Source organism: Cricetulus griseus, chromosome X (assembly GCF_003668045.3).
Source record: "Cricetulus griseus strain 17A/GY chromosome X, alternate assembly CriGri-PICRH-1.0, whole genome shotgun sequence".
Classification (NCBI taxonomy): Eukaryota; Metazoa; Chordata; class Mammalia; order Rodentia; family Cricetidae; genus Cricetulus; species Cricetulus griseus.
This window is the reverse complement of record NC_048604.1, coordinates 45678468-45693787: the sequence shown is the minus strand read 5'-3', so window position 1 is coordinate 45693787 and position 15320 is coordinate 45678468. Positions and strand designations below refer to the sequence as shown.

Below are 15320 nucleotides of genomic sequence, written 5' to 3'. Positions count from 1 at the left end.
GTGTGTGTGTGTGTGTGTGTGTGTGTGTGTGTGTGTGTGTTTGAAGGTGGATGCATGTGTATGTGTAGGAGCATATGCATGTGTGCACACATTTCTAGGGAAATCAGAGGTCAACCTCAGGAGCAGCTTTTCTTTCTTTCTTCCTTTCTTTCCTTCTTTATTTGAGACAGAGTCTCTCATTAGCCCAGAGCTCAATTAAGTATGCTAGGCTGGCTAGCCATAGTGCTCCAGGGATCTGCCTATTTCCCCTCCCCAGTGTTGGGATTATGAGCACATGCTACCATGCCCAGCTCTTTTTAAAGTGTGTGTTCTGGGGATCAAATTAAAGTCCTCATGTTTTGGTAGCAAGCACTTAATGGACTGTGCCATCTCCCTAGAGCCTAAATTCAGTTTCTCTGAATCTGGGTGGTCTTGGATCTGCTTTGTGCTCCCCTAACCTAGTCTAGTATTTGTATAGTATTTGACACATGCGTATTTTATTACAATTACTAGCTTACCTAGCTACATCTCCAATCTGTCTCACAATAATTCATCTTTGTGTCTCTAGCACAAAGCATACTAAGTTAGCAATAATCCTTCCTTGACTAGCAATTAATCTTAAATGGCATACAGTAGCCTGGGAAGAACTATTGTATAGGTCAGTTAGCTGTGGATACTTGTCTGCATAGCTAGCTGGTTCATATACCTGTTAGGATGTGCTGACTTCATTGGCTTTTTCTAGTCTTGCCTCTAACTCTGTCATTACTCTTACAGGCACTTGATGCTCAACAGTTGGTCTACTGCCAATCCTCACCCTCCATGAGCCTTGGTTCTGATGCAACCTTTGGTCATGCAGGGATGCCCTTACACCCTCCCACGATGTCATGAGTGGCATGCTGCTGACAGGTTTCATCACAGCCGCAGCCTCAGAAACACCTGTCCCCAGCCTCAGGTAAGTGTCCATCAGTAAAAGAAAGGCCTGTGTAAAAACCTGGATGTGGGATCTGGGTGAACACATGTAATACCTGTACTTCTAAGGTGCAAAGAAAACTCACATGTAAATTAAAACCCTTAGATAGCACAGAGCCTTCTGCAGCCCATCCCTCATCAGCCGTGAGGTAGTTAATGGGGACATACAGCAAAGAAAGTTGCCAGGTTAGGCGATCCAACGGCCCATTGTGACTAATGGGGACCTATGCCATGTTAACCTTCTGAGGGAAATAGGTCTGTGGAGGTCCCAAAAGAGCATGGTTCTTCACAGCAGGGCAGAGTGAGATCCTTCCCAGGCCTTGGTTTCTGGGTAATGTACTTTGTATTCTTCTGTTTTTTTCTCTCTCCATTGGCTCATGGTCTCAAGTCCCTAGTCTTCCTTGCAGCTCCTGGCTCAGCCCTGCTTAGAATTTTCTCTCCTCCCCTAGGAGTATGATGATGATGATAGTGGTAGTGTTGGTGTGTGTGTGTGTGTGTGTGTGTGTGTGTGTGTGTGTGTGTGTGTGTGTGTCTGTCTGCCTGTCTGTCTGTCTGTCTGTCTGTCTCTCTGCCTGTCTATATTGGTAGGTGGATAAGAGGTAGTAATCTAGAGAGAGAACCTGCCTTTCCTGACAATGAGAAAGAGGTCCAGGGGAAGCTGTCTGGAAAAGAGGGAGACATAGGTACACTTCCGGTTTCCCGGCATGAGGAAGTGCAATGTATCTTGGAGAGTCATGGACAAATTGCAGTGCTGAGTCATTTCTAGGGGCACAGACAGCAGGTCAGTCTGTAGGGAGATGGGAGAGAGGGGAAAACTAATAGAGAGAATACAGGTGTTAGGCAAATCATTTGGGGAAAGCTATATAAGGAAAAGTCAAGATCCAGATGGGAATGAGGATCAGCTCTTTGTTAGTCATTTTTCTCTTTTTGCATTTAGTCAGAGTAGAAGTTTTGCCTCTAATACATTCTCAAAAGCAGGGTCAATTAAGAATAGCCCAGTAATCTGCCTCTTCCTTTGAAGTGTGTCTCTCATTGTGTTGAGGTATTGAGAAGCCTGAGTCTTTCCAAAAGACTTCCTTTGCCCATTGCCTCCCCACAACCAGCAAGCTGCCCTACATGAGCAGAGCACATGGGGGCTTCAGTGTGGGATTGTGAATGGCATAGCAGTATTTCTTTCCTGCTTTGATGTAGTTTTTCTTCCTGCCTGCGCTATTATTGTCTCAAGGATTCAAGGTATGGGGAGAGAATTCTATGGATGGGGTGGAAGCAGCAAACATCCATAAAAACCAGGAAGGGAAAGCAACTGATATGAAAATAGGAAGAAAACAATTCCTCTTCATGATTTGCCTGTAAAACGTCCTCAGTCCTCTTCAGAGGGGAAACAAGAGAACAGGGCTCCAGAGAACACTGGATGGGGATTAGGAAACTAAGAAGAAAGCGTTGAGGGGGATGAAAGGCTAACACCGATGGCGCCCAGCTCATTGTGTGTTCTTCCCCAGAGCACAGCCAGGACAGCTTGGTCACGGCTGGGTCACAAGGGGCTGTTTCCAATTCTGGGGCATTCCCAGTCCAAAGGACTTTGTGACACTGGCTTTAGCCCAATTATCCTAACACAAGTAATGCCTGTAACTAGTAGCCACTCCCCACTCTTGGCTTGTCATCCCCTGCCATCCTCCAGCCATCCCAGTTGGCTCCACTCAGGCCTCTAGAAAGGGTCAGGCAGCTGTTGCAGCTATTCCTGTAGGTGGACCTCAGCATGGGAACAATGTGGAACTGTGGAAAGCCTAGAAGACTGTGGGAGATAAATAAGGATGGGAACAGAACCCTTTTTGGTATAAACATAGTGTTTTCTGAAAGTGCCCAGGGGTGGGGGCTGAACTCAGGAATGTTAACCTTTTTCCAGGCAAGTCTACTAAAGAGGGAAACTAGTGGTCATTTCCAGTAGAGGCTCTGTCCCTCAGTCAGTGGCTTAATGGAAAGAGCTTTCCTCAATCCCACCCAGCATAACACAGGCTGGCGGGGGTGTCTCCATCCCTGGCTGTCTTCATGGAGCTGCTACATTTCATTGCCCTCTCTTCCTCCATTATAAAGGCACAACGGGATGCTCAGAGCCCTTGACTCTGTCCTCAGGGTACAGAGGTCTACTGGCCATGGCTCTCCCTCTACTCCTCAAAGGCAGGACAAACCACTCCCTTGTTTTCACAGTGGCCTCCAGTGAATCTTCTGGCCTCTGCACTCATGGAAGATAATCAGATGCAGAGGGATTCTGCTACCTCAGCTTCCCAATGCAGACATTCCACGACCCTGCCCCAGGTGTTCGGAACACATTCCTCACTGCTTCTGAGGTGGCTCACTTAGTTGAAAGCAAGACTTATGTCCCAAGATCATTCTCCATCAGTCCTTGGAGAAATTGCCTTTAAAATTTCTATTGCTGAGGTTGGCTTATCTTTTTTTTCCACTTCAGAGCAGGGCTGGGCCTGGAGGCAGCAAGTGCTTTGTATCTTCCATAAGAAGGTGAAAGTTAGTCAACAGGGGCTACCCTCTCCACACCCCTCCTCAGCACCATGGAATGCCCAGTCCCACTCCCGCCATCCTTGCCAGCCTGGGAGCTAGCCGGAATTCCCCACAACAAAGCTCTGATTCACTGGGTAGGCTCTGACATGGCCGCCCCCTCCAGATTCCTGGGGGGTCAGTAAACAAACAGGGTAGCACTCCCCCTACCCCGCCTCCTGGCCTGGCTCAGTTCTGCTTGTCTCCCAGAGTGGGTTTTCTCAGAGCTCCTCAGGGTTCTGCCTGTCCACACTCACCAGACACGGGGTCCAGATTCTTGCTGAGGGAAAATCATGGAACTCCCTGGTCCTGTCATCGACTCCTCGGGCGGCACAGGTAGGTTCAGCTTGTCCCCCAGAACTTGTCCCCCATCACTTTGCTTTCATGCTGTGGTTGTGAGCTGTGGTTTTACTGGGATGGTTGGTATCTTCAATTGCCTGAAGAGTCTTGTATGAAGTATGATTTTAAGACAGAAGAGTTTAGGAGTCCCAGGCTCTAGGAGGGCCAGCTGCATAGGCAAGATGCAGGTAGACCTGCCAGCAAGCATGAGAATCTCCCTGGGTAGGGTGGATCAGCTCAGATACAGATTCCTTCCAGCAACTTCCCTCCCTCCGTCCACTCTCTACTGCCCCCTGGCTGGGTATTTCCCGCACTATGCTCATAATGGGTGATTCTGCCAACTATAACCTAGACCCAACAGTATTCTCACTGGGTCTTACCAGTGCCCAGGCAACAAAAGTAGAGTATGGGACCGACAACCAAAACTACTGTTTGGGGAGCTTCAAGACTGGGCCTCAGCCGGGTGTTGGTGGTGCACACCTTTAATCCCAGCCCTCGGGAGGCAGAGGCAGGAGGATCTCTGTGAGTTGGAGACCAGTCTGGTCTATAGGAGCTAGTTCCAGGACAGCCTCCAAAGCCACAGAGAAACCCTGTCTTGAAAAAAACAAAAACAAAAAAAACAAATGGCTGCCGACATTAGTCAGAGCCCTTTTTAGTGAACAATTCAGAATGTTCCTTTTTATCTTCTCAGTCCATGTTCACCTTCATGACCAGTGCCCTTTACAAAGATCTCCAGGCTTCTTAACTGTGTTTTGAAGTGTGGGTTAGAATTGGGGGACAGGGATCTCAAAGACCTAGATCCATTGGAAAGTAGGATATGGGGAATGGGTTGCTTCCTTTGCTTTATCTGCCTTTTCTCTGAGTCTTTGTGGGGCAGTCCCTCAGCTGTATTTTCTAGAAGGTTGGGTAAAGTGTGAGCCCCTGCAGATTGAGTCTATAGCTCTGTTTGAATGCTATGATTGTTCATGTTTCGACAAATCCCACCAGCTTCTAATTGGATGCAGAAGCCCATTTGCACACTCATCCTGGCAAAATTTCTGATGGGGGAGAGGGGATAGCGAAGGAAGCAGTACTCTGAACTTCTATGTCGGTCCCAAGAGAAAACCTTCCAGTGAGTGGGACTCTAGAGTCCTTCTGCAGCTCACCCCTTGAACACACACCCACACAAAGTGGGATAGGATTTCTGGACCCTGGGACCAGCCTTTCTCTCATCTTCTTCACTTATGTTCCACACTTAGCTTAGCATAGAATGGGTATGGAGAAGTTAAGGGACCACAGACTTTTTGTGTTTCTGTCCAGGTTAGAGCTGCGGTCACCATCCCTGCACCCCCTTGGGATGGTGCCAGGGATCCCTGCCTAAGTCCAAAGTTCCTGAACGGGTCCGTTGGAGCCATTGGCCCCCTGGAGCCATCAGCCATGAATCTGTGTTGGAATGAAATAAAAAAGAAGTCTCACAACCTCCGGTAAGGACTAACTACTAGAAACAGTTACTGTAGAGATTGACTGGGACAGTATTGGGCTCCTTTTGTTGCTACAGCCCTCCCCCACCCCACCCCACACACATCAACTTCACTATCAACGTCTCTCCATCTTTCTCTGGCACCAGAGGAAGAATCGTGGGTTAGAAGTAAGGAGATTTCTATCTTAACCTGTTTTAAGTAATTGTGTCATCTTGAATAAGTTGCTGGGGTCCTCTGAATTTCACGTTCCACTTGGTTTGGCTTTGTCCTGAGATTGCAGCTCAGGCTGGCTCGGCATTCTCTGTGTAGTGCAGCCTGGCCTTGAACCGTGCAATAACCTTTCCTTTATCTCTCCAGGGCTAGGCTTATAGGTGAAAACCTGGCTTTGCTATTTTGTTTTTTTAAGAAAAAGAAATCAGTGGAGGAATAAATAATATCTGTCCTCCCTACCTCCTAGTGTTGTCGTGAGCATCCAAATAACATGGAAAAATGATTTCTAAACTTAAAAGTATTGGTATGTAAATAAAAGTGAAGTGATTGTTCCCTCCTCCTCTTCTCATGACTATCCAGCCTTGGGGGGTCTCATCTGAATACTCCCATCCCTTTCTTGTATTTTGTTTTATTTATGTATTTAGACACAGGGTCCATGTATCCCAGACTATCCTAAAAGTCACTATGTAGCTGAGGACCTAGAACTTCTGATCCTTCTGTATCCTTGGATTCCAGGCAGAAACTGCCATGTCCAGTTTATCTGGTCATGAAACTCAAATTTTATGCCTGCTAGGCAAGTACTCTACCAACTGAGCTGCATCTCCAGCCCACTTGCTTCTTTTTATGTCCTCTGCTCCCATCCATGGGTTATCAGCTTGGGTAGGTGCAACTCAGTTAAGAGCCTAAAAGCAATTTCTATATTTTTTTTCTTTCTGCCTGTGTATGTCTATTTCTTTTCAAATCTTCATTTCCTACCACCAAAGCCCGAACTTGTGCCTTCTGGGGGTTTATCATGAGGTGAGGCAGTGTAGAAAAACTGAAAGAAAGCAGGCTTTAGCACCAGATAAAAGTGGTTTCAAATCACAGATCTGGGTCAGTCATTTAAGTCTGTAATTATGAACAAACTAATCTTTGGAAGTAATGATGCCCACTCTATGAGACTGCTGGAAGAACTAGTTTACACCATAATTTAGAAGAAGGTTTTTTTTTCCAGGTATAGGGAAGCAGAGGACAACATAGTTAGTGCCAACTAAGAGGAATGAGATTAATAGCTGCATCAGGGCTTCGACCAGCCTCCCACTTCCCACCATTAGACCTTAGCTCATACTTCATTTGGGAGTTGGGGGCAAAGACACACACGATTCTATAATAATGTTTTGCTTCTGCATTTCCAACCCATAGCCAATGTTTTTGTCATCTATTGAGTTCCTTTGGGCTGGTGGGGTTTGTGTGCATCCTTGCTCATATTTGTGCCCATATTCAACCATCCACCCTGCCCTTCCCACCAACTGCATTCTCTCCTGTGCAGAGCATCCTATGTAGCTGAGCAGATGGATGTGCTTTGCATTCTGACAAGGCAAGAGGGGAGCCAGATTGCTGTCACCCTAATGCCCTTGCTTGGTTTCTTACCCTTCCTGGCATGCACGCTGCAGGACGTGCAGCTGAGGTGATCAGGATCCACGAAGTAATGTTTTAAACCATTTTAGTATAGGATAGCTCCCAAATACTGTTTTAAACACTGCACAGCTGTGGTGGGACCTTAGGAACATTAATCAGTAGATACGAGGGGGGGGGGGGCTCCTGGGCCTCCTTCCACTTTAGTTACAGCAGTTCCTTTGAGTGCATTTTGTATGTTAAAGTATTTGTATAGTAAAAGAAGACTAGTTTTTGTTACTTAAAAAGTGATTGACTCACTGGTCTTACTGTTACACACAGCGCTCGCCTAGAGGCCTTCTCAGACCACAGTGGAAAACTTCAGCTCCCACTCCAAGAGATTATTGACTGGCTCAGCCAAAAGGATGAGGAGTTGTCAGCTCAGCTGCCCCTGCAAGGGGATGTGGCCCTGGTACAACAGGAGAAGGAGACACATGCGGTAGGTTAGACTCCTGGAGGTTTGGTGAGGAGCCTCTCAGCAGGAAATACTCTTTCACAGTACCCTGACACGCAGATCCCCAGTTCTGCTCAGACACCTGAAGCAGTAGGTGATGGTATAAGGTCTTAGTCTGGGGCTTGCACTCCACAGAGTGAGCCAAGTCTTGTCATACAATTTAAAACCCTGCCATGATTTATAAGGAGGACATGGACAAATGAAGATAATATGATGTTTAAAATGCTAAGAATAAAACTGCAGATCTCAGTTACATAAAAATGTATATAGATATGTGTGTATATTCAGAAATAGTATGGGGTGGGGGAAATACACCAAAATGTTCACAGTGTTTACCTTAGGTTTTAAGACTACAATTCTCTGTATTAATTCTCTATAATTTTTATTTAGCTTTAATTTATAGTTTTAATTTTTTAATGTATAGTTTTCTGAACTTTTCAATATTTCTGTGACATCACCTCCATAATCAGAAAATGATCGATGTCTTATTGTTTTGGTCTGTTTTGGTTTTTTTGGGGGGGAGTGAAGTTTTTTTAACAAGAGATTATTTTTATTAGTTCAAATTAGAAACAAGCCTGCTTCACATGTCAATCCCTTCTTCCTCTCCCTCACCTCCCCACAACCCTCCCAGCACCCCCCCACCTCATCACCACTCTGCTCCCCAGGGAAGGTAAAGTCCTCTATGGGGGTTCCCCTAAGGCAGTCATATCATCATGGGCAGGGCCTAGACCCTCCCCCATGTGTCCAGGCTGAGAGAGCATCACTTCATGTGGGATGGACTCCCAAAGTCCCTTCTTATACCAGGGGTAAATACTGATCCACTACCAGGGGCCCCATAGATTGCAGAGGCATCCTCATTGACATCCATATTCAGGGGTCTGGATCAGTCCCATGCTGGCCTCCCAGACATCAGTCTGGGGTCCATGTGCTCCCCCTTGTTCAGGTCAGCTATTTCTGTGGGTTCCATCAGCCTGGTACCAGCCTCTTTGCTGTTCACTCCTCCCTCTCTGCAACTGGGTTCCAGAGTTCAGTTCAGTATTTAGCTGTGGGTGTCTGCTTCTGCTTCCATCAGCCACTGGATGAGGGCTCTAGGATGGCATATAAAGTAGTCATCAGTCTCATTATAGGGGAAGGGCATTTAGGGCATCCTCTCCACCATTGCCTAGATTGTCAGTTCATGTCATCCTTATAGATCTCTGGAAATCTCCCTAGTGCCAGATCTCTCCTCAAACCTATAATGGCTCCCTCTGTCATGGTATCTTTCATCCTGCTCTCCTTTATTCTTCCCCCAATTCAACATTCCTGCTCCTCCATTTCCTCCTCTCCCATCCTCTTCTCCTCCTCTCATTCTCCCAGCTCCCTCTCCCCTACCCTCATGCTCCCAATTAGCTCAGGAGATCCTGCCTCTTCCCCTTCTCCGGGATCCATGCATTCTTCTCTTAGAGTCCTTTCTTGTTTCCTAGTTCCTTTAGTGATGAGGATTGTAGGCTGGTAATCCTTTGCTTTATGTCTAAAATTCATATATGAATGAGTACATACCATGTTTGTCTTTTTGTGACTGGGTTACCTCACTCAGGATGGTTTCTTCTAGTTGCATCCATTTACCTGTGAATTTCAAGATTCCATTACTTTTTTCCACTGAGTAGTACTCCATTGTGTAAATGTACCACATTTTCTCGATGCATTCTTCAGTTGAGGGGCATCTAAGTTGCTTCCAGGTTCTAGCTATTACAAACAATGCTGCTATGAACATAGTTGAACATATGTCCTTGTTGTATGAATGTGCATTCTCTGGGTATATGCCCAAGAGAGGAATTGCTGGATCTTGAGGTAGAAGGATTCCCATTTTCCTGAGAAACCACCATACTGATTTCCAAAGTGGTCTTACAAGTTTGCTCTCCCACCAGCAATAGAGAAGTGTTCCTTTTTCTCCACATCCTCTCCAGCATAGATTGTCATTGGTGTTTTTTATTTTAGCCATTCTGACAGGTGTGAGGTGGTATCTCAGAGTTGTTTTGAGTTGCATTTCTCTGATGTCCAAGATTTTGAGCACTTTCTTAAGTGGCTTTCAGCCATTTCAGATTCCTCTGTTGAGAATTCTCTATTTAGTTCTGCGCCCCACTTTTTAATTTCATTGTTTGGTGTTTTGATGGCTAGCTTCTTGAGTTCATTGTATATTTTGGAGATCAGCCCTCTGTCAGGTGTGGGGTTGGTGAAGATCTTTTCCCATTCTGTGGGCTGTCGTTTATGTCTTACTGATTGTGTCCTTTGCCTTACAGAAACTTCTCAGTTTCAGGAGGTCCCATTTATTAGTTGTAGATCTCAATGTCTGTGCTACTGGTATTATGTTCAGGAAGTGGTCTCCTGTATCAATTCATTCAAGGGCTTCTCCCATTTTCTCTTCTAGGAGGTTCAGTGTGGCTAGATTAATGTTGAGGTCTTTGATCCATTTAGACTTAAGTTTTGTGCATGGTGATAGATATGGAACCATTTGCAATTGTCTGCTTGCCCGAATCCAGTTGTGCCAGCACCATTGTTGAAGATGCTTTCTTTTTTCCATTGTATAAATTTAGCTTCTTTGTCAAAAATCAGGTGTTCTTAGGTGTGTAGGTTAATACCAGGGTTTTCAATTCGATTCCATTGGTCTATCTGTCTACTTTTGTGCCAATACCAAGCTGTTTTCAGGACTATGGCTCTATAATAGAGCTTGAAGTCAGGGATGGTGATGCCTCCAGATGTTCCTTTATTGTACAGGGTTGTTTTGGCTATCCTAGGTCTTTTGTTTTTCCATATAATGTTGAGTATTGTTCTTTCAAGGTCTGTGAAGAACTGTATTGGGATTTTGATGAGGATCAAGTTGAATCTGTAGATTGCTTTTGGCAAGATTGCCATTTTTACTATGTGGATCCTACCTACCCAAGAGCATGGGAAATCTTTCCATTTTCTGGTATCTTCTTTAATTTCTTTCTTTAAAGACTCAAAGTTCTTACCGTACAGGTCTTTCACTTTTTTGGTTAGCATTTCCCCAAGATATTTTATGTTGTTTGTGGATATTGTGAAGGGTGATGTTTCTCTGATTTCTTTCTCATTGCGTTTATCATCTGTATATTGTACGGCTACTGTTTTTTTAATTAATTTTATATCCTGATACTTTCCTGAAGGTGTTTATCAGCTGTAGGAGTTCCCTGATAGAGTTTTTCGGGTCACTCATGTAGACTATCATATCATCTGCAAATAGTGAAAGTTTGACTTCTTCCTTTCCAATTTGTATCCCCTTGATCTCATCTTGTTTTCTTGCTGCTCTAGCTAGAACTTCAAGGACAATATTGAAGAGATATGGAGAGAGTGGACAGCCTTGTCTTGTTCCTGATTTTATAGGAATCACTTTGAATTTCTTTCCATTAAGTTTGATGTTGGCTGTTGGTTTGGTGTATACTGCTTTTAACATGTTTAGATATGTTCCTGTTATACCTGTTCTCTCCAAGATCTTTATCATGAAGGAATGTTGGATTTTGTCAAAGGCTGTTTCAGCATCTAGTGAGATGATCATGTGGTTTTCCTTTTTCAGGTTGTTTTTATGGTGGATTACATTGATGGATTTTCCTATGTTGAACCATCCTTGCATCCATGGGATGAAACCTACTTGATTATGGTGGATGATTTTTCTACGTGTTCTTGGATTCGATTCGCCATTATTTTGTTGAGTATTTTTGCATTGATGTTCATGAGGGATACTGGTAGTTCTCTTTTTTAGTTGTGTCTTTGTGTGGCTTGGGTATCAAGGTAATTGTAGCCTCATAAAAAGAGTTTGGCAATGTCCCTTCTGCTTCTATTGTGCGGGACAGTTTCAGGAGTACTGGTATTAGCTGTTGTTTGAATTTCTGGTAGAATTCTGCAGTGAAGCCATCTGGCCCTGGTCTTTTTTTTGGTTGGGAAACTTTTGATAACTGCTTCTATTTCATTGGGGGTTATGGGTCGATTTAAATTGCTTATCTGTTCTTGACTTAATTTTGGTAAGTGATATCTATCCAGAAAATTGTCCATTTCCTTTAGATTTCCAAATTTTGTGGAGGACAGGTTTTCAAAGTATGACCTGATGATTCTCTGGATTTCCTCAGTGTCTGTTGTTATATCCCCCTTTTCATTTCTGATTTTATTAATTATCATGCTCTCTCTATCTCTGCCTTTTCGTTAGTTTGAATAGAGGTTTGTCTATTTTGTTGATTTTTCTCAAAGAACCAACTCTTTGTTTCATTGATTCTTTGTAATGTTTTCCTAGTTTCTACTTTATTGATGTCAGCCCTCAGTTTGATTATTTCCTAGTGTCTGTTCCACCTTGGTGAATTTGCTTCTTTTTGTTCTAAAGTTTTCAGATGTTCTGTCAATTCTCTAGTGTGACTACTCTCCAGTTTCTTCATGTGGGCACTTTGTGCTATGAACTTTCCTCTTAGCACTGCTTTCCAAGTGTCCCATAAGTTTGGGTATGTTGTGTCTTCATTCTCATTAAATTCTAGGAAGTCTTTGATTTCTTTTTTTTATTTCTTCCTCAACCCAGGAATGGTGCAATTGTGTTTTATTCAATTTCCACGAGTATGTAGGTTTTCTGCAATTTGTGTTGTTCTTGAATTCTAACTTTAAAGATTGGTCATCTGATAAGATACAGGGGGTATTTCCATTTTTTGTATCTGTGGAGGTTTGCTATGTTGCCAAGTATGTGGTCAATTTTAGAGAAGGTTCCATTTGGCACTGAGAAGAAGGTATATTTTTTTTGTGTGTGTTTTGATGGAATGTTCTATAGATATCTGTTAAACCCAGTTGGGTCATAACTTCTGTTAGATCCTTTGTTTCTTTGTTAAGTTTCTGTCTGGTGGTCCTGTCTAGTGGTGAGAGTGGGGTGTTGAAGTCTCCTACTATAAGTGTGTGAGGTTTTATGTGTGGTTTGAGCTTTAGTAATGTTTCTTCTACAAATGTGGTGCCTTTGTATTTGGGACATGGATGTTCAGGATTGAGACTTCATCTTAATGGACTTTTCCTGTGATGAGTATCAAATGCCCTTCTTCATCTCTTTTGATTGATTTTAGCTTGAAGTCTAATTTGTTAGATATTAGGATTGGTACACCAACTTGTTTCTTGGGTCCATTTGATTGGAAAATCTTTTCCCAACCCTTTACTCTGAGGTAATGCCTGTCTTTGAAGTTGAGGTGTGTTTCTTGTATACAGCAGAAGGATGGATTCTGTCTTTGTATCCATTCTGTTAGCCTGTATCTTTTTATAGGCAGGTTAAGACCATTGACATTGAGGGATATTAATGTCTATTGGTTGTTGATTCTTTTTTGTTTTGGGTTTATTGTTGGAAGTATCATTGTGTGTGGATTTCACTCACTTTTTTCTTTTCATGTTTGGTAAAGTGGAATTATCTGTTGCCTAAGTTTTTGTGAGTGTAGTTATCTTCATTGGGTTGGAGTTTTCCTTCCAGAACTTAAGGTAGGGCTGGATTGTTGGATATGTATTGTTTAAATCTGGTTTTGTCATGGAATATATTGTTTTCTCCATCTATAGTGATTGAAAGCTTTGCTGGGTACAGTAGTCTGGGATGGCATCCATGTTCCCTTAGTGTTTGTAGGACATCTATCCAGGACCTTCTGGCTTTCAAAGTTTCCATTGAGAAGTTGGGTGTGATTCTGATAGGTCTGCCTTTATATGTTTCTTGGCCTTTTTCCTTTGCTGTTCTTAATATTTTCTCTTTATTCTGTAAGTTTGGTGTTTTGATTATTTTGTGGCGAGGGGATTTCTTTTTGTGGTCAAGTCTATTTGGTGTTCTGTAAGCTTCTTGTACTTTCATAGGCATATCTTTCTGTAGGTTGGGGAAGTTTTCTTCTATGATTTTGTTGAGTATGTTTCTGTACCTTTGATCTGTATTTCTTCACCTTCTTTTATACCTATTATTCTTTTCGCAGTGTCCCATATTTCCTGGATATTTTGTGTTAGGGATTTGTTGGACTTGAGATTTTCTTTGGCTGATGACTGTGTATCCTCTAGCGAGTCTTCAACAACTGAGATTCTCTCTTCCATCTTTTGTATTCTATTGTTTATACTTACATCCTAAGTTCCTGATAGTTTATCCAGCTTTTCTATTTCAATCATCCCCTCATTCTGTGTTTTCTTTATTGTTTCTATTTCAGCTTTTATGCCTTTAACTGTTTCGATTGTTTCCTTCTCTTGTTTGGTTGTTTTTTCCTTGGCTTCTTTAGATTCTTTAAGAGAATTATTTATTTCTTGAATTTTGTGTTTGTTTTTTCTTCTATTTCTTTAAGAGATTTTCTCGTTTCCTCTTTAAGGGACTCTATCATCTTCATAAAGTATTTTTTAAGGTCTGGCTCTTTTTCTGTGTTGGGCTTTTCAGATCTTGCTGATGTGGAGTCTCTAGATTCTTAGGGTATCATATTGGTCTTTCTGTTGTTGAGTGTGATCTTATTCTGTCTTCTTCCCATCTCTTCTTCCAGTGGATGCAGTGGGTCTCTCTATCTCCTCTTGTCACCCGGTGGTATATGTGTGCCAAGACTTCAGTGTCTGCAGCTCTGGATGGTCTTGCCTCTCCTGGTATTCTCCTTGCTCAACAGAGGTCAGGGCGGAAGGGGAACCAAGCTTGAGGTGTTTCCGGTCTCAGGGAGGTCCTCCCTGTCTGTGGGAATCTACTCTATGCCAGGAGCAGGCCCAGAAAGTTCGAAGGAAGGGGTGATGGTGGGAGTTGGGCGGGAGCAGACGGGACACTCACCTCAGCAGAGGTCAGGGCTGAGGGGGAAACAGGAGTGAGTTGCTTCCGACTCAGGGAGATCCTCCCTGTCTGGGCGGGTCCACTTGATGCCCTTGTTTTGTTTTTGAGACAAGTTTTTACTACATAGACTTGGCTAGCCTCCAATTTACTACATAGCTCAGATTGGACTCAAGCTAATTATAAAACCCAGGCTTGCCTCTCACACTGACTCTTCCATAAAGCTAAGGTCTATCTATGTTTTTTCTATTCTGTGGCATAGCCAGACTCATTGCACACAAAACAGACTTCCTAGCATTAGAGTTATTTTCTGCCTATAGGGAGGACTGATCTTTTTACCCCTGGGTAACCCTAAAATACCTAGTAGTGCCACAGGACCAAGTTACTTTGAGAAGAAAGGTTTTTGATCATGGGGAAAAAACTGAAGTGATTGAAAGACTTTCTTTTCCTATTGACTGCAAACCTTCCCAGGCCTTTATGGAAGAAGTCAAGTCTAAGGGTCCCTACATCTACTCCATCCTGGAATCTGCTCAGGCATTCCTGTCCCAGCACCCATTTGAGGAATTAGAGGAGACTCATTCTGAGAGCAAAGGTAGGTGGACTTCCTGTCTTCCCCCACTTCTTGAGCTATCTGGACCACTAAACAAATATCTCTGTGCCTTTCACAAGCTCCTTTTCTCAGCTGTTAATTAGGAAGGTAGTTTTCTCCAGTGAGCCCAAAGTCAGAAAGGGGCAAGAGTCACAGTGATAAAAAAAACAAAAAGCAAAGAGTCTGAAGCAGGTCTTTCCAGTGTGTGGCTTAAAGAGGTATGTGGCTCTTCAGAGCAGCATGTGTGGCCTTATAAGGAGATATTAGGAAGGAAGGAAGGAAGGAAGGAAGGAAGGAAGGAAGGAAGGAAAGGAGAGGGAGGTGAGAAGCTGAACTTATTACCCATGTGCATCTGAACCTTCGTTTTCACATTTGCATGAGAAGATACTAATGAATAAATGAATCATAAATTTTAAAAATTAGAAAAAAATCTGATTTATTCCAACATAGAGGGACATTGACAATGCTGGTATCAGGCCTAAGAGACCTACTTCAGCCCCTACCCAGGGTTCCAAAGGTGAAATGCTTCTCAAGAGCGAAGAAGGGGAGTAAAAGATTTCTATA

The 15320-nt window shown here is 43.4% G+C and overlaps 1 protein-coding gene across 1 annotated transcript in view; it reads left to right on the top strand.

The window, feature by feature from the left end:
• The first annotated feature begins 759 nt into the window (after positions 1-759).
• Drp2 (dystrophin related protein 2) overlaps positions 760-15320 on the top strand; it is a 38106-nt gene continuing 23545 nt past the window's right edge. Inside the window, exons 1-4 of the mRNA XM_035450025.1 lie at positions 760-931; positions 5137-5300; positions 7224-7380; positions 14639-14759. Of these exons, the coding sequence (XP_035305916.1) occupies positions 815-931; positions 5137-5300; positions 7224-7380; positions 14639-14759 (559 nt within the window). The 5' untranslated portion in view covers positions 760-814. The remainder of the gene's footprint in view (positions 932-5136; positions 5301-7223; positions 7381-14638; positions 14760-15320) is intronic.